Source organism: Scylla paramamosain, chromosome 24, assembly GCF_035594125.1.
Source record: "Scylla paramamosain isolate STU-SP2022 chromosome 24, ASM3559412v1, whole genome shotgun sequence".
NCBI lineage: Eukaryota > Metazoa > Arthropoda > Malacostraca > Decapoda > Portunidae > Scylla > Scylla paramamosain.
Genome location: NC_087174.1, coordinates 18,175,470 through 18,201,513, shown reverse-complemented (window position 1 = coordinate 18,201,513; position 26,044 = coordinate 18,175,470). Strand labels below are relative to the sequence as shown.

The following is a 26,044-nucleotide window of genomic DNA, read 5'->3' as shown; positions in this document are numbered from 1 at the left end:
GTTCTCTCATCAGTACTATTTTTAGCGGCCACAGAGAGGATTATGTGTGTTCTTCCCATTAATGAATTGAAATCTTCTTTAACTATCTCCAGAAAACACGCATGAAATCCCCAACAACGTCTATTAAAGCTGTAAAAAAGTAGTAGAGATGAGCCTCTGAAATTTGAGGGAATGCTATCTGCCCTTAGCTAAAGTTGGAGACGAACTCTAGTTAAACGCAGGGTGCATAACTAATTGAAAGTCCTGTAGTGTATGATGCCGTCACTGTCGTCATGGCAATACCTCGTGATACTTGTCAGTAGTTACCTGCTATACCCATTGTCATGTACAGTTATGGGGTGCACAGTGGAGGCACAATTCACTAAGACGAGGTGACGCATAGGCACACTCCAGTACAATACTTCCTCTGATGCGCAGGCTGGAGTGAAAGCTTTCCTTATCAATTTTCCTCCTGCAACTTTAACTGTGAGGCTAGAGTCGAGAGCTTTTCTATCTTATCATCTTCCTTCCTGTAACTATAACTGTGAGGCTGAAGTGAGGTGTTTCACCTTATCAACTCCCCTCCTGTAATTTAGGGAGCTTTAAAAGAAGATTAGATAATTTTGTGGATGAGAATGATAGGTGGAACTAGATAGGTAAGTTTCATGCGGGGACTGTCGCGTGTAGGCCTGACGGCTTCTTGCAGCTTCCCTCATTTTCTTAGGTTCTTAATTACAACTGCGAGGCTGGAGTGAGGAACTTTCTCTTCATCAAATCCCTCCTGTAATTTTAACATAAGGTGATGCAAAATTGAGAAGCACTCAGGTATTTCTGAATATCTATTTCACACTGCTGAGTAAGGATACCGACGCAAGGAAGACGAAAACGAGACGTGTTGCTCGGAAAAATGAGTGTGTCTCCGTGGCAGTGCTGAGGTGAGCACTAATTCACCGACGCATTCTTAAACGTGTCGGCGCCTTATCTCGACAACTTTAAGGAGGCTCGGGTGGAAGTGGTGGAAGTTCATGGTTTTCAGGGGTGATCTTATAATTTTCATCAAGTAAAAAAAAAAAAAAGAAAACCCACAAAAAAAAAAAAACGAAAATGCGACTAATAATCCGAATAGCCTTTGAAAGTCTCAGGAGAGAAAGTATCCAGGAGAGAATAAAGCATTTCAAAATACGAGTCTCTTCCTTCAGGGCATTAAATAAAAATAGTCTGTTACTGAAGATAATGCACTTCCTATTATATTTTGAATTTTAAAAAGTAGAAATAAAATGAAGGAAATATTATATTCGTAGAAAGGAAATGAATTAGAAGCAAGTTTTTACACACAGGGAAACTTATTATGTGATGTTTTCTTTTATATGATGCGAGACAAAGACGCAGCCTCAGTGTTGATGACTAGAGAGAGAAAGGCTTCACTACAGTTTCTCGTGAAGCCTGCGCACACGTATATCAATCCCGTTGTTGCAAGATACCTGTTTAATATATATCTCCAATCTTAGGAACTGATTAGTAGTAATCTCGTGATTCCTGCTGTTACACTGTCCCATCGAGCGGAAAGATGGAAGAGGAGGAGGAGGAGAAAGAAGAAGAAAAGGGGAGGAGAAGGAAGAAGAGGAAAGAGAGAAGGATCCTTTATATAAGTGACGAAAATAACCTAATCTAACCTAACATAACATTGTATCCCCAGTAATGTGTTAGGTTGGCATGTCACGGTGGGGCTTGTGAAGGAGCGCTGGGTCTCAGCCTCCAAACACATTGAGCGGGAGTTACTTGAATGAGGCTGCGTTATGCAGACCACTTAGATGACACAGATGAAGTGAAATATGATTGTCATGGTTCCTTTATGTCCTCTCTTACTTCATTATGTGTGTGTGTGTGTGTGTGTGTGTGTGTGGGTGGGTGGGTGGCTGGGTGGATAGATAGGTGGCTTTGTGAGTGGGTGGAAGACTGAGAGAAACCGACCGACCGACAGACAGACAGGCAGACAAAGAGAATTAGGCAAACAGAGAGAATCAGACAAAGACAGATACATAAGGTGTAACAGGCAGGCAAAGACAAATATACACATATACAGACATATACAGAGACAGGCAGACAGACACTAACCGTGGACAGACAGAGAAAGAGACATACAAACCAAAAACTAAAAGTCAAAACAGATAAGGAGAGAAAGAAAATGAGACAAGAATGCAGACAAACAGAACTAGACAGAGAAAGTGACAGATCTCTTCCATGTTATTCCAAGTAATCATACACTACACTTGCTATTGTAAGTGGTAGGACTTTGGCAGATATAAGTTCATGTATTCATATTGTATTATCAAACAAATAATATATCAATCAAATTATTAACTGCCTCATTAATCAACAAACAAATTTATGAATACTTGAATAAATTAATTATAACGGTTTTATTTCTCGTTTATTAATTCAGTTTACCATAACATATCCTGGATGGTCAAAAACTTCATATCTATACAAATTAAAAAATAAATAAAAGATTGACCATCAAAGGAATGATGATAATAATAATTCATATTTCCAGAGGATGTATAGATTATTTCCACGGAAGCTGGTTCACTGTAATGCATTGCTGAATAAGGGGACAGTAATCAGAACGGCATTCCAAAACACAGCTCTGCGTCTGCTCATTATGAAGTTCAAACGCCTCTTTCCAAACAAGTGAGCGAATGTTGCAGAGCAGCGGCGGTATCTTTTATCTAGCCACGTGGAACTATTATCCCAGTACGCGCGTGTGTGTGTGTGTGTGTGTGCGTGTGTGTGTGTGTGTGTGTGTGTGTGAGTAAGTAAGTAAGTAAGAAAGTAAGTAAGTAAGTAAGCAAGTAAATATTTATTGCTGGTTTTATGTACACTGAGACACAGAATTTAAACATTATGTATTTGTGTACATGGCAAACTGTCTGTCAAACCAAGGCTCCCTAACAGACAGATTTCTTTAGATGCCAGAACCCTATTATATTATAAATGATAGTTTAATACAAAAACATGTGTCTAGTCAAGTGTTACAACCAGGTTAATATAATACACAAAGTTATACGTCGTATGGAATAACATATCAGTTACATATTTTGGCGAAGTTGCTTATTAAATAAAAATCTTCTTTATAGAAGTCTTTATGTTTAGCAGTAAGCAGTTAAATAATTTCGGCCCTGAACACAAAATTCTATTTTTGTATATGGTTCTTCTAAATTCATGACAAATTAAATCAGTTATTACCTCATGCCTGATAAAAGCTGGACACGAACTTGAAAATTTGGTTCTCTAAAAATGTTAACATTTTATAAATTTACAATAAAGAAAAATATTTTTAATTCCTTAAATTTTTTTTTTTTTTTTTAATAATACTACCCACAGAATCAAAATTGGCTGGAAAGAAAAAAACATCTAAAAACTTTATTTTTGGCCACTGTCAACTTTTCTAGAAATGATGGCCATGCCCTGCCCCAGACAGCTACACAGTATGTAAGGGTGGGGGCGGTAAAACAAGGTATAATAAATAAGTAATAAGCAGTGCTTCTGTAGTGAAGTTGTGTCTTATCTTGTACTGTATATCGCAAACTCCTGAGCACTTCATGTTAACTAAATCAATATGATGTCTCCAATCAAGATGTTCATCAGTTTGCCGAGAAATTTAGTAACACTAACTTACTTTAAAAGCTTCACCTTCTAGTTGTAAAAGAGGTAGAGAGATTTTTAGAGATTTGTTTTGAAAGAGTATGTAGCTTGTTTTAGAGACATTGTGTTTTAACTTATTAGATTTTATCAACTGATGAGTTGATTTCAGTTCTGTATTTATGTTAACGTGTAGAGAGTTTATGTATTTGTCTACTGTTAGAAGGTTGATGTCATCAGTATAGATGGCGTATTGAAATTTATTATTTGCTTTTATTATATCATTTATGTAAATGAGGAAGAGAATCGGTCCTAAACTTGATCCTTGTGGTACCCCCCACTCCGCTACAAACATATATAAATCATGAAGAAACATTATTACAATGAACTGATAGAGATCTGTTACAAAGGTAGCTTCGAAAAAGTTGTAGCGGCACTCCCCTTATTCTTAGATGTTTCAATTTACCTTACAGTATGTTATGGTCTAGTGTATCAAAAGCCTTAGAAAGATCAATAAAAATAATGACTACATATTATTTAGCCTATAAAAATTTGTAAACATTATTAACAAAGCTTAATACAGCTGCTTCTGTTGAGTGATTTGGTCTAAAGCCATATTGGGCCTTAGCTAAAAGACTTGTTTAAACGAGCCGCTATAACTTTTTAAAAATATTTTACTTTTTAAAAGCAGGTAAAATTGATATTGATCTGTAGTTTTTAAAATCAGATCTATTGCTACATTTGAATACTGGAATTTCTTTTTGCTTCCTTTAAATGTTCAGGAAATATGCCTTGTTTTAATGAGATTAATGATATGGGTTAGTGGAATGGCCAAGGCTTCACATTAATGTTTTAATATTCTTGGTGATATATCGTCATATCCTGGAGCATGAGATTTTAAGGTCTGTAAATAATTCACTATTTCTTTGTGGTCGGTGGGCGTCATGTACATAGAGAACATTGTAGGTTGATTTAAATATTTCTTATAACTGTCCGATGATTGCAGTGTCAAGTCACTCATATTAAGAAAAGTTCAGTAAAGTCAGCAGATATATTTTCAAATGGTGGATCTAGTGTTATTCCTTGCTGATAATTGTTATTTCTACCTAAAATAGTGTTTATCGTGTTCCAGTGAGCTTCAGGGTCTCTTTGATTGCTCTGAGTCTGGATTTATAGTACTCATATTTGGCTGTCCTTAGTATTTTATTTAAATTATTTCTGTATCTTCAGTAGGTGTCTTTGTATGTTATCGGCCATTTCTTAGCAACCCTCTGTAATCCGATTTTTCGTTAATACACTTTTTTAAGCTAGATGTGTTATAAGGACTTAATATTTCCTTTTTGATTACACATATTTCTCTTATTGGGAAATGCTTTTTAAATAAATTGTCAAATTCATTGAAAAATATACCAAAGGACTCGTTTGGGCAGGTATATTTCTGTGTGTATGTGTGTGTGTGTGTGTGTGTGTGTGTGTGTGTGTGTGTGTGTGTGTCATTCATTCATTCATTCACCTGCGTTCGTCTCCTGGTCATCCAGCCAGCCGTTCCCTTACGGAAAGAGCTCAGAGCTCGTACTGACCGATCTTTGGGTAGGAGTGAGATCACTCACACACTCAGTGTTGCCATCGCTAAATGTTAAATTCTGCCAGATAACCTCCAGAATGCCGCTGGATTTGCCTCCAAATCAGCTAGAAACATAATACTGTGCTCTTAAGGGGAGAGTCCGGTTTGGATGGGTGTTTCTGTATCTCTGCTAAATAAGCATGAATCGCTCTGATTTTTATGTTGTGAAGTATTGGCAACATGTATATCAATATTAGACATTGATCCCCTTTCTTGCCCCCACCCCCCCTCATCCCCACCCCCCCCAATTCCAATTTCAAGGAAAATTTTAAAACTTTTCACCGTCGTTATTAATTGGCCCACAACCTTTATTTTTCTGTGGCTTAGAGATGTTATGATACCTAACAAAGTTACGTAGGCAGATTTTTCATTTTGGCTTTTGGTTTTGTTTTATGATTTTTTCTTTATCTGTCTTTCTTTCGCCTTTTTTTTACCAAAAAAATATTAATACAAAATTACATGAGACCTATATAAAAAAAACGCCTACGTAACTTTGAAGAAGAAGTATTCTTCTGTGTTTTAGTTTTTGTTTCATTGAAATCAAGCTAAAACTAACTCCTGTGAAAACTTTTAAAGGGGGATAACTTATGTTTTGAGATACGGGCCGATAAAGTTTATTGATCGATTACGATCCAGTTATAATACACTAGGAAGCTTTTTCAGGTTTATTATGAGTTCTTTTTTATCATAATCAATCTATTGATACAATCAGATGTATTTCTAAGTATATCAGGCTCCTGGTCCCCCATTGCCTTCGAAAAGGCAATGTATTATCTTGTCAAGCAAGGGGTGTCAAAGTTGCCCACACTTCTCTTTGTTGCCAGGTTTTTTAGAAGCCACCAGGTTCGTACTCTGCTGATGCTTTCTCTTTCTGCTTTCTTTTCGGCTTCATCTGGACTTCGTGGTGCCTCTTTCTTTCTTCATCTTCTGTTGTGAGAGATCTTCTTAGCGCCTTCGTATTGATATTCAATGCTGGCAGCAAACAGGCTTTCCTGTAACCATAATTATGGTCCAGTATTGCTGACTGTGCAACAAATGAGAGTCTTTTCAAGCCAGAAAACTTTGTTTTGCTTGCCCGTGACCACATCTTCGTTATCGTGTCAACCTTCTCTTGCTCCCGTAATTTCCTGAGCCGAGTCCCCAGTCTCTTCTGCACGTGGTTGATGCACTCTAACTTGGTAACTTTAGTATCTTGGTATGGGCCATTCCCGTTATTCATGGCGAGTACTGCTTTGTACGAGTTGGCATCACCATCTGAAACCAAGTTTTCATACTCAAATTTCAGGTCTCGGGAACGTGCGAAGAGACGTCGGGCTGCTTCCACCTCCATCCCACCTGACGGGCCTTCATAGTTGCTACCACAACTTCCATCAGCATCATGTTTAGTCTTCCAGGTGTTATATGTCTCTTCAGTTATTTTCTTGTTCTCGAGTTTATTTTTCTTCAGGGTACATTCGAGGCAGAACTTGCTGAGAATTTCGTAATCAATGATGAAGCCTGTATAAACATCTATCATTACACTCATCCCAACTTTGGATGTGTGTCCTCTCTTCATCCAGGTGGCATCAAATGAAACATCAAGCTTCAGGACACCACCTGCATCAGGCTTCTTTGACAGGTGTTCTTCATAGTGCTTCCTGACAGCTTCGTGAATTTTTGTTTGTTTGGAGTCATAGTGGCTCTTCATCTTTTCATATAAGTACGTCAGGTGTCTATAGTACTTGAATTTTCCAACTGGTGGCATACCTAAGGCACCCATCATTCTTCTGACACCTGCAAACCCTGCGTCTTCTATTACAGACAGGTAAAGGAGGGCAATGTTGGTCTTGCCGATCTTTTTCTTGTTTCTTCCAACCTCCACTTCTTCAGGCTGTGAGATGTTCTTGAAGTTGCAGGTTGTGCAGTGTATGATTACGGTGTTCTCATAAACATCAGGCTTGAAACTGTACTCCAAGGTAGGCTCAGGGCAGGAACAATGCGAAGAAGTCAGTTTTTTCAGCCTCCTTTTTGTCATCATGACAATCTCGTCACTGTCAGCAGAATCTTCCTCCTCCTGATGAGTTTTCAAAAGATCTTCTCTAATTGTGAGTAATAAGGTCTTCTCTACCTTATCTTTACTCTCCGCTATGTGAGATGTGCTGGGCTGTGGTATGTGAGAGGTGGTGGGCAGCGGGACGGCGGCGAGGGAGGTGGCAGCGGCCGGTGTCGGGTTACTTGGTGATAGCGGGGCGGCCGGGGTGACTGGCGGCTCGACTGGCGGCTCCAGGCGAGGTATTTTTCCCCTTTCTGTATCCAACTTCACGCCCCAGGCATCCCTGCTCTGCTGCTTTCTCTTAGACAACCGTGGCATGGTTGGCAGGAGGTAGATTGTAGTTTGTAGTGGCGAAATAACGCGCTTAGTAGCTGTGAGAGTGGGAGAAGTCGCGAGAGACTGAGCAACAACCTCCCGTGACAAGAGCTACGTGAGCACTGAGGAGGCAGGATCCTTGCTGGGAGCTAGTATCACACACACACACACTCGCCTTGAGTGTTGCCATATCGTATCCAAGCAAAAAAAAGTTCAGATTTTAGCGTTTTTTCGTAGTATTGGGTAAGAAAAACTTACTCTGCTGATGTAAACAAACGCACGTGGTTGATTGCGTGACATTTAAATGCCATTTAAAGGGAAACTATGGGGCATTTCCCCTTAAATCTTTACGAGATTGCTGCCAACAAGTATACCTACCACATATATTTTTTTCACAAAAAGTCATTATTTTTCATTTTTTTTCGTCTCCAGACCGGACGCTCCCCTGTATTGTATGTCTAAAATAATACGTATAACACTTTTAAACTCATTTTAGACGGTAAAAATTGCTAGTAAAACAACTAAAATAACTTACCAATTAAGAGGCGCGTGTCCTAAAAGTATTTCAACATAAGAGACATGTGATATAAAGTAATATGATATAATATAATTTAACATAAAGATCCTCTCACTTTTCTACGGCATTCATCCTAAACTTTTAGGGTTTTTTTTTTTTTTTTTGGGCTCAAAATATATCAAGGATATTACACCTATTTTTGGAAAACATTTTGCAAACTATGTTCAGCAATTTTTGGCAAAAAAAAAAAAAAAAAATGGCACCATCTGGAATCCTTTCTCAGTCAGGGTAGGAGCGAGGGACGGGAACCGCGAACGCAAATAATACACGTCCCGCCATTGGTGATACGCGTAGAGGTCAAGGATAAAAAGGATGTGGGGCACCAGGATAGGGGAGTTTGTCGTGAGGGGCCTGCGGTGAGAACTGGGGATGAATGGTACGAAGGGGCAGGGGAAGGGACTGGTGATGGAGGCGTGAAGGCCCTGCGTTGGGAACTGGGGATGAACGGTAAGAAGGGACAGGGGAAAGGATTGGTGATGGGGGTTGTGAGAGTGTAAAGGCCCTGCGGTGGGGACTGGGGATGAACGGTAAGAAGGGACAGGGGAAGGAATTGGTGAGGTGATGGGTGAAGGGCCTGTGGTGAGGACTAAAGAAGGGTGTGAAGCTGTCTAGGGACGAAGAATGACAGGGGTTCGGTCTGGAAATGAAGGTATTTGATGTGCACGGAAAGACAATAAAGATGACTGGTGTGAAGGGTCATTGGTAGAGAAGCAGAGGAACAAGGATGAGGAAGATGCTGATTTTTTCTTCTTTTTTTTCTTTTATGTAGAAGGTACACCGGCCAAGGGCAACAAAAATCCAATTAAAAAAAAAATGCCCACTGAGATGCCAGTCCCATAAAAGGGTCCAAAGTGATAGTAAAAAATTGAGGGATAAGTGTCTTGAAACCTCCCTTTTGAAGGAATTCAAGTCATAGAAAGGTGGAAAAACAGAAGCAGGCAGGGAGTTCCAGAGTTTACCAGAGAAAGTGATTAATGACTGAGAATACTGGTTAACTCTTGCATAAGAGAGGTGGACAGAATAGGGGTGAGAGAAAGAAGAAAGTCTTGTGCAGCGAGGCATGCAGGGGAGGCATGCAGTTAGCAAGATCAGAAGAGCAATTAGCATGGAAAAAGCGGTAGAAAACAGCTAGAGATGCAACATTGCGGCGATGAGAGAGAGGCTGAAGACAGTCAGTTAGAGGAGAGGAGTTGATGAAACTAAAAGCTTTTGATTCCACCTTGTCTAGAAAAGCGGTATGAGTGGGACCACCCCGAACATGTGAAGCATACTTCATACATGGACGGATAATGCCATTGTACAGAGTTAGCAGCTGGGGGGGTGAGAAAAACTGGCGGAGACGACTCAGAACGCCTAACTTCATAGAAGCTGTTTTAGCTAGAGATGAGATGTGAAGCTTCCAGTTCAGATTATAAGTAAAGGACAGACTAAGGATGTTCATTGTAGAAGAGAGGAACAGTTGAGTGTCATTAAAGGAGAGGGGATAGTTGTCTGGAAGGTTCTGTCGAGTTGATAGATGGAGGAATTGAGTTTTCCAGGCATTGAACAATACCAAGTCTATTCTACTCCAATCAGAAATTTTTGAAAGATCAAAAGTCAGACGTTCTGTGGCTCCCCTGCGTGAAATGTTTACTTCCTGAAGGATTGGATGTCTATGAAAAGACGCGGAAAAGTGCAGGGTGGTATCATCAGCGTAGGAGTGGATAGGACAAGAAGTTTGGTTTAGAAGATCATTAATGAATAATAAGAAGAGAGTGGGTGACAGGATAGAACCCTAAGGAACACCACTGTTAATAGATTTAGGAGAAGAACAGTGATCGTCTGCCACAGCAGCAATAGAACGGTCAGAAAGGAAACTTGAGATGAAGTTACAGAGAGAAGGATAGAAGCCGTAGGTAGTTTGGAAATCAAAGCTTTGTGCCAGACTCTATCAAAAGCTTTTGATATGTCCAAGGCAACAGTAAAAGTTTCACCAAAATTTCTAAAAGAGGATGACCAAGACTCATTAAGGAAAGCCAGAAGATCACCAGTAGAGCGGCCTTGACGGAACCCATACTGGCGATCAGATGGAAGATTGTGAAGTGATAGATGTTTAAGAATCTTCCTGTTGAGGATAGATTAAAAAACTTTAGATAGGCAGGAAATTAAAGCAATAGGACGGTAATTTGAGGGACCAGAACGGTCACCCTTTTTAGGAACAGGCTGAATGTAGGCAAACTTCCAGCAAGAATGAAAGGTAGATGTTGACAGACTGAGCTGAAAGAGTTTGACTAGGCAAGGTGCAAGCACGGAGCCACAGTTTTGGAGAACAATAGGAGGGACCCCATCAGGTCCATAAGCCTTCCGAGGGTTTAGGCCAGCGAGGGCATGGAAAACATTGCGAAAAATTTTAATAGGTAGCATGAAGTAGTCAGAGGGTGGAGGAGAAGGAGGAACAAGCCCAAGGCAGAGTTTTTAGCAAAGGTTTGAGCGAAGAGTTCAGCATTAGAAATAGATGTGATAGCAGTGGTGCCGTCTGGTTGAAATAAAGGAGGGAAAGAAGAAGAAGCAAAGTTCGAGATATTTTTGGCTAGATTCCAGAAGTCACGAGGGGAGTTAGATCTTGAAAGATTTTAACACTTTCTGTTAATGAAGAAGTTTTTGGGTAGCTGGAAAACAGACCTGGCATAGTTCCGGGCAGAAATATAAAGTGCATGAGATTCTGGTGATGGAAGGCTTAAGTACCTTTTGTGGGCCACCTCCCTATCATGTATAGCACGAGAACAAGCTGTGTTAAACCAAGGTTTAGAAGGTTTAGGTCGAGAAAAAGAGTGAAGAATGTACGCCTCCATGCCAGACACTATCACCTTTGTTATGCGCTCGGCACACAAAGACGGGTCTCTGACACGGAAGCAGTAGTCATTCCAAGGAAAATCTGCAAAATACCTCCTCAGGTCCCCCCAACAAGCAGAGGCAAAACGCCAGAGGCACCTTCGCTTAGGGGGATCCTGAGAAGGGACTGGAACGACAAGATAAGATACAGATACGAGATTGTGATCGGAGGAGCCCAACGGAGAAGAAAGGGTGATAGCATAAGCAGAAGGATTAGAGGGCAGGAAAAGGTCAAGAATGTTGAGCGTATCTGCAAGACGGTCAGGAATACGAATAGGGTGTTGCACCAATTGCTCTAGGTCATGGAGGATAGCAAAGTTGAAGGCTAGTTCACCAGGATGGTCAGTGAAAGGAGAGGAAAGCCAAAGCTGGTGGAGAACATTGAAGTCTCCAAGAATGGAGATCTCTGCAGAAGGGGAAGAGAGTCAGAATGTGCTCCACTTTGGAAGATAAGTAGTCAAAGAATTTCTTATTGTCAGAGGAGTTAGGTGAGAGGTATACAGCACAGATAAATTTAGTTTGAGAGTGACTCTGTAGTCGAAGCCAGATGGTGGAAAACTCGGAAGATTCAAGAGCGTGGGCACGAGAGCAGGTTAAGTCGTTGCGCACATAAACGCAACATCCAGCTTTGTATCGAAAATGAGGATAGAGAAAGTAGGAGGGAACAGAAAAGGGGCTACTGTCAGTTGCCTCAGACACCTGAGTTTCAGTGAGGAAAAGATGAGGTTTAAAAGAGGAGAGGTGGTGTGTGAGGAGAAGAGGTGGATGTGTGTGTGTGTGTGTGTGTGTGTGTGTGTGTGTGTGTGTGTGTGTGTGTGTGTGTGTGTGTGTGTGTGTGTGTGTGTGTGTGTGTGTGGAGTAAATAAACTGTTGGGGGGCAAGGATTATTGATGCGATCACGGCTTTGATCTTTTTATTCACTATTTTCCTCTCTCTCTCTCTCTCTCTCTCTCTCTCTCTCTCTCTCTCTCTCTCTCTCTCTCTCTCTCTCTCTCTCTCTCTCTCTCTCTCTCTCTCTCTCTCTCTCTCTCTCTCTCTCTCTCTCTCTCTCTCTCTCTCTCTCTCTCTCTCTCTCTCTCTCTCTCTCTCTCTCTCTCTCTCTCTCTCTCTCTCTCTCTCTCTCTCTCTCTCTCTCTCTCTCTCTCTCTCTCTCTCTCTCTCTCTCTCTCTCTCTCTCTCTCTCTCTCTCTCTCTCTCTCTCTCTCTCTCTCTCTCTCTCTCTCTCTCTCTCTCTCTCTCTCTCTCTCTCTCTCTCTCTCTCTCTCTCTCTCTCTCTCTCTCTCTCTCTCTCTCTCTCTCTCTCTCTCTCTCTCTCTCTCTCTCTCTCTCTCTCTCTCTCTCTCTCTCTCTCTCTCTCTCTCTCTCTCTCTCTCTCTCTCTCTCTCTCTCTCTCTCTCTCTCTCTCTCTCTCTCTCTCTCTCTCTCTCTCTCTCTCTCTCTCTCTCTCTCTCTCTCTCTCTCTCTCTCTCTCTCTCTCTCTCTCTCTCTCTCTCTTTCTCTCTCTCTCTTTCTCTCTCTCTCTCTCTCTCTCTCTCTCTCTCTCTCTCTCTCTCTCTCTCTCTCTCTCTCTCTCTCTCTCTCTCTCTCTCTCTCTCTCTCTCTCTCTCTCTCTCTCTCTCTCTCTCTCTCTCTCTCTCTCTCTCTCTCTCAAGAATTACAGCATTGTGCATATGGACAAGTTTTCGTTGAGGTGGCGAAGACAATCTTTGGCCTGACAGTGGCAATAATTAAAAGTTTACCTGAAGTTTGCTGAACTTGCCCAGTCACGTTAGCCAAACACTTACAGCAACACATGAATGCTTGGGAGTTTGGAAGCGTGGTGTGGTGTAGTCCGTCCTGATGCAGCGGGCGGTTCTGCGGTCTGCAGGAAGGAACGAAGGAAGGTTGTGGTACTGAAAAAAAACAAAATGTGCTGCTGGTCCCTCTTGTGGGCGTCTCTCTCTCTCTCTCTCTCTCTCTCTCTCTCTCTCTCTCTCTCTCTCTCTCTCTCTCTCTCTCTCTCTCTCTCTCTCTCTCTCATAACAGCGTCACGGGCTCACCTGCCGAGTAGCTGTGGGCGGCGCAAGGCAAAAAAAAGAAAAAAAAGCCACAATAAAAGAATGTTTCCCAGGAAGCAAGTATGAGCGTGTCGCGGGGATCCCTGAGGCAATCCAGGCCCCGTCCCGCAGGCTTCTTTCAAAACGCCTTGCTTCATCCCTCCACTCTCTCTCTCTCTCTCTCTCTCTCTCTCTCTCTCTCTCTCTCTCTCTCTCTCTCTCTCTCTTAACCGGAATATTTCGTAATATACCGTAATATTTTTTTCTTTCTCTTTCGTGGAGCACAGGAAACGAACCTCTATGAACTGCTGTGTGTGTGTGTGTGTGTGTGTGTGTGTGTGTGTGTGTGTGTGTGTGTTTGAGTGGGTGGGTGTGTGGGTGTGTGTGTGTGGCTGGGTGTGTGTGTGGGTGTGGGTGTGTGTGGGTGTTTGTATATGTGTGTGTGTGTCTGTGGATAAAATATGAAAAAGAGAACATTTTTTCTGTAAATATGTTATGGTATGGACAAGATGAAGGAACTCAAAGGAGGAACAAGCAGCAACACACCTGTTAGCCCTTTTGTCCTGATGAGGTCATTTGCGATAAGATAAGCAAACACCCAGGCAGCCTTGTAACAGTCAGACAGACAGACAGACAGAAAGAAAGAAAGAAAGAAAGAAAGAAAGAAAAGACAGACAAACAGAGACAAATGCGAACATACAAAAAGACAGACCGACAGACAAACAGACAAACAATCAGACACAGAAGTACAAACAAACAGACAGAAACAGACGCACTCATGGAGACAAACAGATAGAAACATATATATATATATACAGACAGGCAGGCAGACAGACAAAGAGATAGACATACAAAAACATACATACATAGGAACACATACGTACATACATACATACTAAAACATTTCAAACTAGCATCTCTGACCACACAACCCAACCTTCTAACCACTACCCCAAAACTCTGACCTCTCTCTGTTCCCCGCAGCTCCTTCCCCTCAATCCTCACTCACTGTAGGAGCCGCTTAGTCCCAAAGAGAAGAGCAGTTAGAGAATACGTACAACGCCTTCCTCTCCAGCGCTGTTTGTCCGTCCTGTGGAGACCGGCGAGCGCCTTCACTGATGACATTATTCCCGCTAAGTGATCCGGCTAATGGGAGGCATCAAAGGATTTGCCGGCAATATACACGGACACTTTTGTTTTTAATATAGTGATGATGAAGAGGAGGAGGATGTTATGTTTGAGCTTTGTTGATGTTGAGAAGGATTAGTTATGTATTTATGTAATCCTAACCGTTATTGCCCAACCAGTTCTTGGATAAATAGAAAATCATGATTATTGGTGAAGAGAGAGAGAGAGAGAGAGAGAGAGAGAGAGAGAGAGAGAGAGAGAGAGAGAGAGAGAGAGAGAGAGAGAGAGAGAGAGAGAGAGAGAGAGGGGGGGAGGGGGAATCTAGCCTAGGGCAACAAAAAATATATAAAAGATGCCAGTTCCAATAAAAAAAGATTATGCAAAATTTGAAAAGTGTCCCTCATAACATTTTTTTTTATATTTTTCCTGTACTAAATCTACATCCGTCATTTTTTGTATGGGAGGGTACATGTTTCTCGGCATGGTAATGTATACTGTGTGTAGTGTAGGAGTATGGTAGGGGATGCACAAGATAATGAAGGCGAAGGCTCCTCTCTAAACCCTTATCCTCCCACAAGAAACTGATTAAGATACAACAGCCCGCGTGAGGAGGCGAGAAGGCGTGAATGGACAGGCAGCAGGAGACACGTGTATCGACAAAGTGTGGTGGGTGTAGGCGTACAGGAAGAAGGGCGTGCCTAATCATGTTCTCCTTAAGGCATTGTGTACTCAAGTGATTGGTTATTGGGCCTCGCGCCATTGTGAGCCTCCTTCCTTTCCCTCCTCCATTTCTCTTCATTCACTCCTCCTTCCCCTTATATGTTTCTCTCCTCCATCCCTCCTCCCTCCTTTCCCTCACTTCTCCATCTTTCTTCGATCACTCCTCTCCCTCATACCCTTTCTTATCCATCCTTCTTCCCTCCTTTCCCTCTCTTCTCCATCTATTTTCTGTCGCTCCTTCCCTCAGTCTTCTTTCTACCATTCCTCTCCCTTCCTTCCCTCCTCAATCACTTCTCCCTCCCCCTCCTATCCTTCTCTCCTCCATTTCTCCTTCCTCCCTCTTCTCTATCTTTCCTCAATCACTCCTCCTGCCCCCTCATATCCTTCTCTTTTCTATCTCTCCTCCCTCCTTTCCTTACTCCATCTCTTCTCAATCCCTCCTCTCTTTCTTCTCTCTTCCATCACTCCTCGTTCCCTCTCATACCCCTCTCTCCTCCACCCTTCCTCATCTTTCCTCCTCCCTCTCGTACCCTCGTGCACGCTTATCTCCTCTGCTTTACTTGGCCATTTCAGCGACATCGACAGTATCTTTAAATGTTTAAGCATCTTATCTTGTATACTTTTTTAACAGACTCTAGTGGAAGTTGTCAGAATTTTCAAGAGTGTTTTTAGGATTTTGGTAATAAAACAGCAAGCTTTACTGGAAGGTACCATGATTTTCAAAGGTGGTTTTCGTGTTTCTAGTAATAGTTGGGGTTTTCAAAGAGTGTTTTCATGGTTTTGGTGATAGTAGAAATTACTAGGGTTATAGTGGAAGTTATTAAAGTTTTCAAGAGTTTTCTTCATGTTCCTCCTAACTGTTTTATAGACTTTAGTGAAAGTTATTGAGATTTTCAAGAGTGTTGTCAATATCTTGGTGAGAGTTTGACAAGGATTCTACTGGTACTCAACAAATCAAAATTACAACATTGTATTGAAGTTGAGAATTAACCACAGCAGTCCAAAGATCAAGAAAATACAACAAATCAGGTAATTTATGAAAGACTCACCTTTCTCCTTTCTCCCTGCTCAGCCCCATGAACTCATCGAGGGAGGAGTGGTGGGAGAGCACCGTCTTCGATTACCAAGAGGAGGCGGCGACCACACGCGGGGAGGGGCTGAAGACCAAGGAGACTCCCACCTCCAACCTCTCCACCGATGACCTGTTGGAGAACCTGACGTGGGCGCGAGGGCTTGGGGTGCCTCGCGTCTGGCTGCTCACACACTCTGCCGTCGCGGTACCGCCTGAGCTGCATCTGCTGGTGGCACTCATCCTCACCACCATCGGTGTCCTTGGCACTGCTGGGAATGCCATTGTGGTGTGGGTGTTCACTAGGTAAGGCAAGACACTTCTTTAATTTTGGCTTAACCTTTTGGCTCATATTTAGGGAGTTGCACCTCAGTGGGTCTTTTTTTTTTTTTCTCATTCTTTTTGTCGCCCTTGGCCAGTGTCCTTCTTATAAAAAAAAAAAAAAGCACAGTACACACATAGATTCAGATTTCGGATTTTTATTGACCACAAAAATACAGACTCAATACAGTGTAATGGGCATATATTTAGGTTATTGTCCGTGTAAAGTCATAAAAACAACGTTTACAATAATGGATGATTCATACACACACACATACACACACACACACACACACACACACACACACACACACACACACACACACACACACACAGAGAGAGAGAGAGAGAGAGAGAGAGAGAGAGAGAGAGAGAGAGAGATCCATACGCATACACTCATACAGATACATGTAGGCAGAAAAGTAAATAGAGATAGAAAAGTGACTTTGAGAGAGAGAGAAACAAAAGTTGTGGAATATTATGCATTTTCCCCTCGCCGCCTCCTTGCCTTGCAAAGTGAAGAGAACACAATGCAGTGGATACCGAGGGAGGGAGGCAGGGCGGTCTGTGTGGAACAAGGGAGCGCAATGCCTGAACAAAAGCCGGTGACATGAGACGGAGTAATGGAAAGGGAAACAACAGCACATGCGAACACGTGAGATGCAGAACTCGAAGGGAAAGAAGGGAATAGGAGAGAGAGTAAAGAAAGCGTAATGGAAGGAGAAGCAATACATTTCAATACATGACATGCAGCACGCAAAGGGAAAGAAAGGGATAGGAAAAAGTAAAAACGAAGAGAGGGAGAGGAAAACGACATTTTGAGATGCAGAACACGAAAGGAAAGGAGAAGAAAGTAGGAAACGAGATAAATAGTAAACTGGGAGGAGGAAGAGAGGGATGAAAGGGGATAATGAGTAAAAGATTGAAAGCAAATTGTAAATAAGTTAGGAGGAGAATGAGAGAAAAATACTATTCTAGTAGATGTATCCATGCAATCCATGTGTGTTCCCAAGAGTAAGGATACACGATGAAAAGAAATGGAGTATATGAAATAAAACTCTACATAAAAAAAAAAATACTGTCAGAAGAACGTTTAGGCGTTGGCCGAGCCCCTCTGCCTACTCTGCCACATCACACAGTTTTCTTTAATATATCAGTTCTTTTTACTTTTTATTGAAGTTCAAGTAATGAGTATGGATTATTTAGCTCATCAGTCTATGGAGTGCTGCGAATGGTTCGGGTTTTAAGATAATAAATAGTCTGGGTTTTACAAAGATATCACAGCGTTTGACAACACAGCTTTGCGACGTTGTCATGTAGCCCGAGCACCCGGGATATTTATCAGTAGGGTCAGGAGACTCAGGTTAGAGAGAGAGGTGGCTCAGCCCCTCAGGAGTCACTTTGACTATGGAAGCAACTCCAAAGCGCTCGCGTGTTGTTCACAGCCGAGAGAAAGAACTTATTTACAACATGAATAAGTATTTTTTCTTTTAAGAGAAGGCCAACAGAGGTCCTACCATTGCATCCTCCAGAGCAATAGCTCAAAGCCACTAATGTGAGTGAGACGACAGTGCGACGAATCTGCTCTGCCCCCAATCAAGGGAGAGGAACTATACAATTACCACAAACAAATAAATTATAAGATTATTATTTAAACAATATCATACAATACTAAGAGAGAGAGAGAGAGAGAGAGAGAGAGAGAGAGAGAGAGAGAGAGAGAGAGAGAGAGAGAGAATCGCTTGTCCTTTCCACCAAGGTGTTAAACCAATAATTGGTCCTGTAGAGACACGCCAACGCAGCCCACGAGGAATTCCCTTACTCGGCCAACCCCCAAACGTTTTTTCATCAGTAAAAAGACTATACAGGTGCAGAGTGCAGCTGCAACATCCGGCCAGGCCCGAGGCACCCCGCGACTGATCTCACTGCCCGCACGCCGAGTCAGTCACGGACAGGCATCAAGTCCGCGTCTGGAGGACGTAGGGGGCAGGAAAGCGTTTGAGCTCGGAATATCGCTCGGACACACCTACACTCCTTTTACTGTTGGAAAGACACTCGGGCGTTGGCCGAGTTGGCCGAGTAGAAGAATTCCCCGTGAGCTGCGTTACTGTCTCTACAGGACCAATTATCGGTTTAACACCTTGGCGGAAAGGACAGGCAACTCATCCCCCCTCTCTCTCTCTCTCTCTCTCTCTCTCTCTCTCTCTCTCTCTCTCTCTCTCTCTCTCTCTCTCTCTCTCTCTCTCTCGTATGAATCAGACATTTTTCTGTAATTTATTTGTTCGTGTTTCGACCTTTTTCCACACCACTTTAGAGGTAAAAGTTGAGGCGCAACATTCGCGGTCTAAGATTTAATTTTTAATCTGTAGAACAACACCTCTCCTCTTCTAAATCTCATCTTCTTTTCCTCACTGAAACTCAGGTGTCTGAGGCAACTGACAGTATCCCCTTTTCTGTTCTCTCCAACTTTCTCTATCCTTATTTTCAATCCAAAGCTGGATGTTGCGTTTATGTGCGCAACGACTTAACCTACTCTCGTGCCCACGCTCTTAAATCTTCCAAGTTTTCCACATTTGGCTACGACTACAGAGTTACTCTCAAACTAAATTTATCTGTGCTGTATATCTCTTACCTAACTCCTCTGAAGACTTTGACTACTTTACTTCCAAAGTGGAGCACATTCTCTCTTCCCTTTTGTAGAGATCTCCATTCTTGGAGACTTCAATGTTCACCACCAGCTTTGGCTTTCCTCTCCTTTCACTGACCATCCTGGTGAACTAGCCTTCAACTTTGCTATCCTCCACGACCTAGAACGATTGGGGCAACAACCTACTCGTATTCCTGACCGTCTTGGAGATACGCCCAACATTCTTGACCTTTTCCTAGCCTCTAATCCTGCTTATGCTGTCACCCTCTCTTCTCTTTTGGGCTCTTCCGATCACAATCTCATATCTGTATCTTGTCCTATCGCTCCAATCCCTCCTCAGGATCCCCCTAAGCGAAGGTGCCTCTGGCGTTTTGCTTCTGTTAGTTGGGGGGACCTGAGGAGATATTTTGCTGATTTTCCTTGGAATGACTTCTGCTTCCGTGTCAGAGACCCGTCTTTGTGTGCTAAGCGCATAACAGAGGTGATAGTGCCTGGCATGGAGGCGTACATTCCTCACTTTTTCTCGACCCAAACCTTCCAAACCTTGGTTTAACACAGTTTGTTCTTGTGCTATACATGATAGAGAGGTGGCCCACAAAAGGTACTTAAGCCTTCCATCACCAGAATCTCATTCACTTTATATTTCTGACCGGAACTATGCCAAGTCTGTTCTCCAACTAGCCAAAAACTTCATTAACAGAAAGTGTCAAAACCTTTCAAGATGTAACTCCCCTCGTGACTTCTGGCATCTAGCCAAAAATATCTCCAATAACTTTGCTTCTTCTTTTTTCCCTCCTTTATTTCAACCAGATGGCACCACTGCTATCACATCTATCTCTAAACCTGAACTCTTCGCTCAGACCTTTGCTAAAAACTCTATCTTGGCGGTTTAGGGCTTGTTCCTCCCTCTCCTCCTCCCTCTGACTACTTCATGCTACCTGTTAAAATTCTTTGCAATGATGTTTTCCATGCCCTTGCTGGCCTAAATCCTCGGAAGGCTAATGGACCTGATGGAGTCCTCCTGTTGTTCTCCGAAACTGTGCCTCTGTGCCTGCACCTTGCTTAGTCAAACTCTTTCAAATCTGTCTGTCAACATCTACCTTTCCTTCTTGCTGGAAGTTTGCCTACATTCAGCCTGTTCCTAAAAAGGGTGACCGTTCTAATCCCTCAAACTACCGTCCTATTGCTTTAATTTCCTGCCTATCTAAAGTTTTTTTAATCTATCCTCAACAGGAAGATTCTTAAACATCTATCACTTCACAACCTTCTATTTTATCGCCAGTATGGGTTCCTTCAAGGCCGCTCTACTGGTTATCTTCCGGCTTTCCTTATTGAGTCTTGGTCATCCTCTTTTAGAGATTTTGGTAAAACTTTTGTTGTTGCCTTAGACATATCAGAAGCTTTTCATAGAGTCTGGCACAAAGCTTTGATTTCCAAACTACCCTCCTACAGCCTCTATCCTTCTCTCTGTAACTTCATCTCAAGTTTCCTTTCTGACCGTTCTATTGCTGCTGTGGTAGACGGTCACTATTCTAAATCTATTAACAGTGGTGTTCCTGAGGGTTCTGTCCTGTCACCCACTCTCTTCCTATTATTCATCAATGATCTTCTAAACCAAACTTCTTGTCCTATCAAATCCTACGCTGATGATACCACCCTGCACTTTTCCACGTCTTTTCATAGACGTCCAACCCTTCAGGAAGTAAACATTTAACGGAGGGAAGCCACAGAACGCTTGACTTCTGATCTTTCTAAAATTTATGATTGAGGAAGAGCAAACTTGGTACTGTTCAGTGTCTCAAAAACTCATTTCCTCCATCTATCAACTCGACACAATCTTCCAGACATCTATCCCGTTTTCTTTAATGACACTCAGCTATGCCGCTCTTCTACACTGAACATCCTCGGTCTGTCCTTTACTTATAATCTGAACTGGAAACTTCACATCTCATCTCTAGCTAAAACAGCCTCTATGAAATTAGGTGTTCTGAGACGTCTCCACCACTTTTTCTCAACCACCGGGGGTTCCACTCGTACCGCTCTTCTAGACAGGGTGGTATCAAAAGCTTTTCGTCTCATCAACTCCTCTACTCTAACTGACTGTCTTCAGCCTCTCTCTCATCGCCGCAATATTGCATCTCTAGCTGTCTGCTACCGCTATTTCCATACTAACTGCTCTTCTGATCTTGGTAAATGCATACCTCCCCTCCTCCCGCGGCCTCGCTGCACAAGACTTTCTTCTTTCTCTCATCCCTATTCTGTCCACCTCTCTAATGCAAGAGTTAACCAGTATTCTCAATCATTCGTCCCTTTCTCTGGTAAACTCTGGAACTCCCTGCCAGCTTCTGTATTTCCACCTTCCTATGACTTGAATTCCTTCAAGAGGGAGGTTTCAAGACACTTATCCTTCAATTTTTGACTACCTTTTCTTTTTTTGACTTTTGACCCTTTTCTGGGACTGGCATCTCAGTGGGCTTTTTTTTTTCTTTTATTGGATTTTTGTTGTCCTTGGCCAGCGTCCCTCCTACATAAAAAGAAAAAAGAAAAAAATTATATATATATATATATATATATATATATATATATATATATATATATATATATATATATATATATATATATATATATATATATATATATATATATATATATATATATATGTGTGTGTGTGTGTGTGTGTGTGTGTGTGTGTGTGTGTGTGTGTGTGCTACTTTGGTAAGTTGGTAAGCGACCATGTCATGAAGCGACACGTGTCATGAAGCTACTTTGTTATGCGATCTACCCTTTATATTGCGATCTACAACAAGAAAAGTTACACTTTTTTCTTTTATTATCGAGAGACAAGGAAAACAATTGTCTTGATTTCAAGAGAATGGGTAGAGAGTCTGAAGCATGAGTGGAATGTCTGTTCGAGTGTCGAAGCTCCGGTCCCGACAACAAGGTCCATGTGGCAACAGCACACTTCATTCCGTCATCCGTCATTCCGACATCAGTCTCAATAGCCGACCTGCGCTCCCTTCCATGATTTAACCTGCTTATTGACACCTGGTTATCTAAAGAACCCTGAAGATGTTAGCTAAAGAGTTTTACAACGAGATCACAGACGAGACGAAGGCAGTTGCATTTAACAGTAGTTTGCAAGCTTTCTCTGTGCCAAATTTTAGATTTTTTTTTTTTATTCAAGATATTTCATATGATTTGGTGCATGAATTGACAGGCAGAGTTACCGAAGCAATCTGTGATTGGTTTAATATGTGACGTGAGGTTTGCTCACAAACTGTTTCTGTTAACAATCGTAGAAAAACGGTAAGGACTAAAGAAGAGCCAATGCATATTGACAAAACGCTGTTCGTGGGACGCCGAAAATACAGCAGAGGTAGAACGCTGCAAGGAGATCATGTTCCAGAATCAAACGACATCGAGGATGAGGTGGAAAACAATCGAAACCATGAAAGGCGAATTGATGGTTCCTGGGTGTTCGGATTGAAGAAAGATTAAGATTGCCGCTATTTTTATGTACAAAGAAGAAATCGTGAAACACTGTAACCCATAATTCAAAGAGAAGTTGCGGAAAATTCGGTTATTGATTCTCACGAATGGCCATCATATTCTAATTTAAATCGTTTAAATCACCACCATTTAAATGTCAATCATCAGCGACATTATACTGATCCAAACACTGCAGCAAACTCTCAGGCAGTTGAAAGAAGCTGGCTAGATTCAAAAGTTCGCATTTTCAAAAAAAAAATGAGGAGTAAAAGAAACAACCTTCCTGTCCCACCTTGATTATATCTGCTGGCGTGTGATGAGAAAAAAAACTGTGACGGTTTATGTCTTGCTTTTTAAAGAGCATAATAGCATCTATCAAAAAAATAATAGTACTTCTACAGATGGCAATTCCTGCAAACCTACGTTCACTCATCCTCCCTATCCAGAAATATACCTAATCTTGTAAAGTTCCCCATTAATTAGGCACTACATTGGATTATTGTTTCTATCTAGTCACACTTGAACATGCGCATATTCACTGGCAGGAAACATGCAAGGTACACTCTAAATACTCCGGAGCAAAGCTGCCTCACCTTGTTTCATTGATCAGCCGACTTTTGCACACTTTCAAACCAAAGCTATTTTTCATTTACCATCGACGATTTTATATTCGGATAAAAATTTAAATGACGTTTGAGAATTTTCGGCCAAAATTTGTTGAGGGCCGTGATGGCCTTGGGCGCCGCACGGGGGAAAAAGGTGGCTGTTGGGTCCGGCCTGGGGCCCAAGGCAGAGGCCTGGCAGCAGGTCCTTCTTTTCCTTTGCGGCCTCAAGCTTCAATAGTAGTCGTCCACTTGCAGCGCCTCACAGTAGGCAAGGGGTTGCCATAAGCAAGAGATCTATGTCTACCATCCATCAGATGTTGCCCGGAGGGGGGAGTCGTTATGGGGAGTAAAGGCTCTTTCCATAGAGTCTGGTGGAGGGTGTGTACGGGTCCTTTGATTATGATGACGCCGGGCTGAACAACTCGCCATGAACGAGGGCACGCTGTGCACCATGCACCAGACACTGGCAGTATGAGGGGTCCTTTAGGGGAGAAAAGGGCTCACTTCATGACAGTGGTTGGGGAGTGATGTGTGGTGGGTCATTGCTCATGGCGGCCCGTGTGAGGTGCGGCAAGGTTGCATCGTCATTTCCCTCACACCCACGGGAGTGGGGTGGACCCTTGGGGAGGAAGGGTTTGTCCTAGTACCTATGTAGGTAGGTAGACTTCAATGTCGTATAGCTATTGTTAGCGTGGAAACTCGAATCTTTATCGTGGAATCGCATCGTTACCGTGGAAACTCGCATCGTTATCGTGGAAAGTCGCATCGTTATCGTTGAATCGCATCGTTATCGTGAAAACTCGCATCGCTATCGTGGAAACTCGCATCATTATCGTGGAAACTCGCATCGTTATCGTGGAAACTCGCATCTTTATCGTGGAAACTCGCATCTTTATCGTGGAAACTCGCATCGTTATCGTGGAGACTCGCATCGTTATCGTGGAAACTCGCATCGTTATCGTGGAAACTCGCATCGTTATCGTGGAATTACATCGTTATCGTGGAAACTGGAATCGTATCGTTATCGTAGAAACTCGCATCGTTATCGTGGAATTGTATCGTTGTCGTGGAAACTCGTATCGTTATCATGGAATCGCATCGTTATCGTGGAAACTGAAATCGCATCGTTATCGTGGAAACTGGAATTGTATCGTTATCGTGGAAACTCGCATCGTTATCCAGCGAGGGCATGGAAAACATCATTGCGAAGAATTTTAATAGGTGGCATGAAGTAGTCAGAGGGTGGAGGAGAGGGAGGAACAAGCCCAGAATCGTCCAAGGTAGAGTTTTTAGCAAAGGTTTGAGCGAAGAGTTCAGCTTTAGAAATAGATGTGATAGCAGTGGTGCCGTCTTGTTGAAATAAAGGAGGGAAAGAAGAAGAAGCAAAGTTATTGGAGATATTTTTGGCTAGATGCCAGAAGTCACGAGGGGAGTTAGATCTTGAAAGGTTTTGACATTTTCTGTTAATGAAGGAGTTTTTGGCTAGTTGGAGAACAGACTTGGCATGGTTCCGGGCAGAAATATAAAGTGCTTGTTCCTCCCTCTCCTCCACCCTCGCACTACATCATGCTAAAATTCTTCGCAATGTTGTTTTCCATGTCCTCGCAGACCTAAATCCTTGGAAGGCTAATGGACCTGATGGAGTACTCTAATTGTTCTCCGAAACTGCGCCTCTGTGCCTGCACCTTGCTTAGTCAAACTCTTTCAGCTCTGTCTGTCAATATCTACCTTTCCTTCTTGCTGGAAGTTTGCCTACATTCAGCCTGTTCCTAAAAAGGGTGACCGTTCTAATCCCTCAAACTACCGTCCTATTGCTTTAATTTCCTGCCTATCTAAAGTTTTTTAATCTATCCTCAACAGGAAGATTCTTAAACATCTATCACTTCACAACCTTCTATCTTATCGCCAGTATGGGTTCCTTGAAGGCCGCTCTACTGGTTATCTTCTGGGTTTCCTTACTGAGTCTTGGTCATCCTCTTTTAGAGATTTTGGTAAAACTTTTGTTGTTACCTTAGACATATCAGAAGCTTTTCATAGAGTCTGGCACAAAGCTTTGATTTCCAAACTACCCTCCTACAGCCTCTATCCTTCTCTCTGTAACTTCATCTCAAGTTTTCTTTCTGACCGTTCTATTGTTGCTGTGGTAGACGGTCACTATTCTAAATCTATTAACAGTGGTGTTCCTGAGGGTTCTGTCCTGTCACCCACTCTCTTCCTATTATTCATCAATGATCTTCTAAAACCAAACTTCTTGTCCTATCCACTCCTACGCTGATGATACCACTCTGCACCTTTCCACGTCTTTTCATAGACGTCCAACCCTTCAGGAAGTAAACAGTTCACGCAAGGAAGCCACAGAACGCCTGACTTCTGATCTCTCTAAAATTTTTGATTGGGGAAGAGCAAACTTGGTATTGTTCAATGCCTCAAAACTCAATTCCTCCATCTATCAACTCGACACAACGTTCCAGACAACTATCCCCTCCTCTTCAATGACACTCAACTGTGCCCCTCTTCTACACTGAATATCCTCGGTCTGTCTTTGCTTATAATCTAAACTGGAAACTTCACAACTCATCTCTAGCTAAAACAGCTTTTATGAAGTTAGGCGCTCTGAAACGTCTCCGCCTGTTTACTCGTATCTCATCACCCCTATTCGGAGACCGGCATCTCAGTGGGCTTTTTGTTGTCCTTGGGCGGTGTCCCTCCTACATAAAAAAAATAAATAAATAGAATTTAAAAAATACAGCCGAAGCTAATCACTGAGGTAGAAAAACATGTGACGTTTTTTGCCTGCCAATCACAAGGCTTACATAGCTGTGACATCAGCAGAACAGCAAGTACGCACTGGCCAATCACAAGGATCACACAGCAGTGACGTGTGAACAGTGAATCACAGGCCAGGAAATACACTATGACATCACATGGAGCCTCGAACAAAGAGGAAAAGGCGTCCTTTACCGTAAAACAAACAAAAAATAAATAAAAA

General features: G+C 42.3%; 1 protein-coding gene across 1 annotated transcript in view; it reads left to right on the top strand.

The window, feature by feature from the left end:
- LOC135112840 (rhodopsin-like) overlaps positions 1–26,044 on the top strand; it is a 95,289-nt gene that overhangs the window by 27,296 nt on the left and 41,949 nt on the right. The window contains exon 2 of the mRNA XM_064027710.1: positions 15,997–16,299. Coding sequence (XP_063883780.1) covers positions 16,001–16,299 — 299 coding nt within the window. The 5' untranslated portion in view covers positions 15,997–16,000. The remainder of the gene's footprint in view (positions 1–15,996; positions 16,300–26,044) is intronic.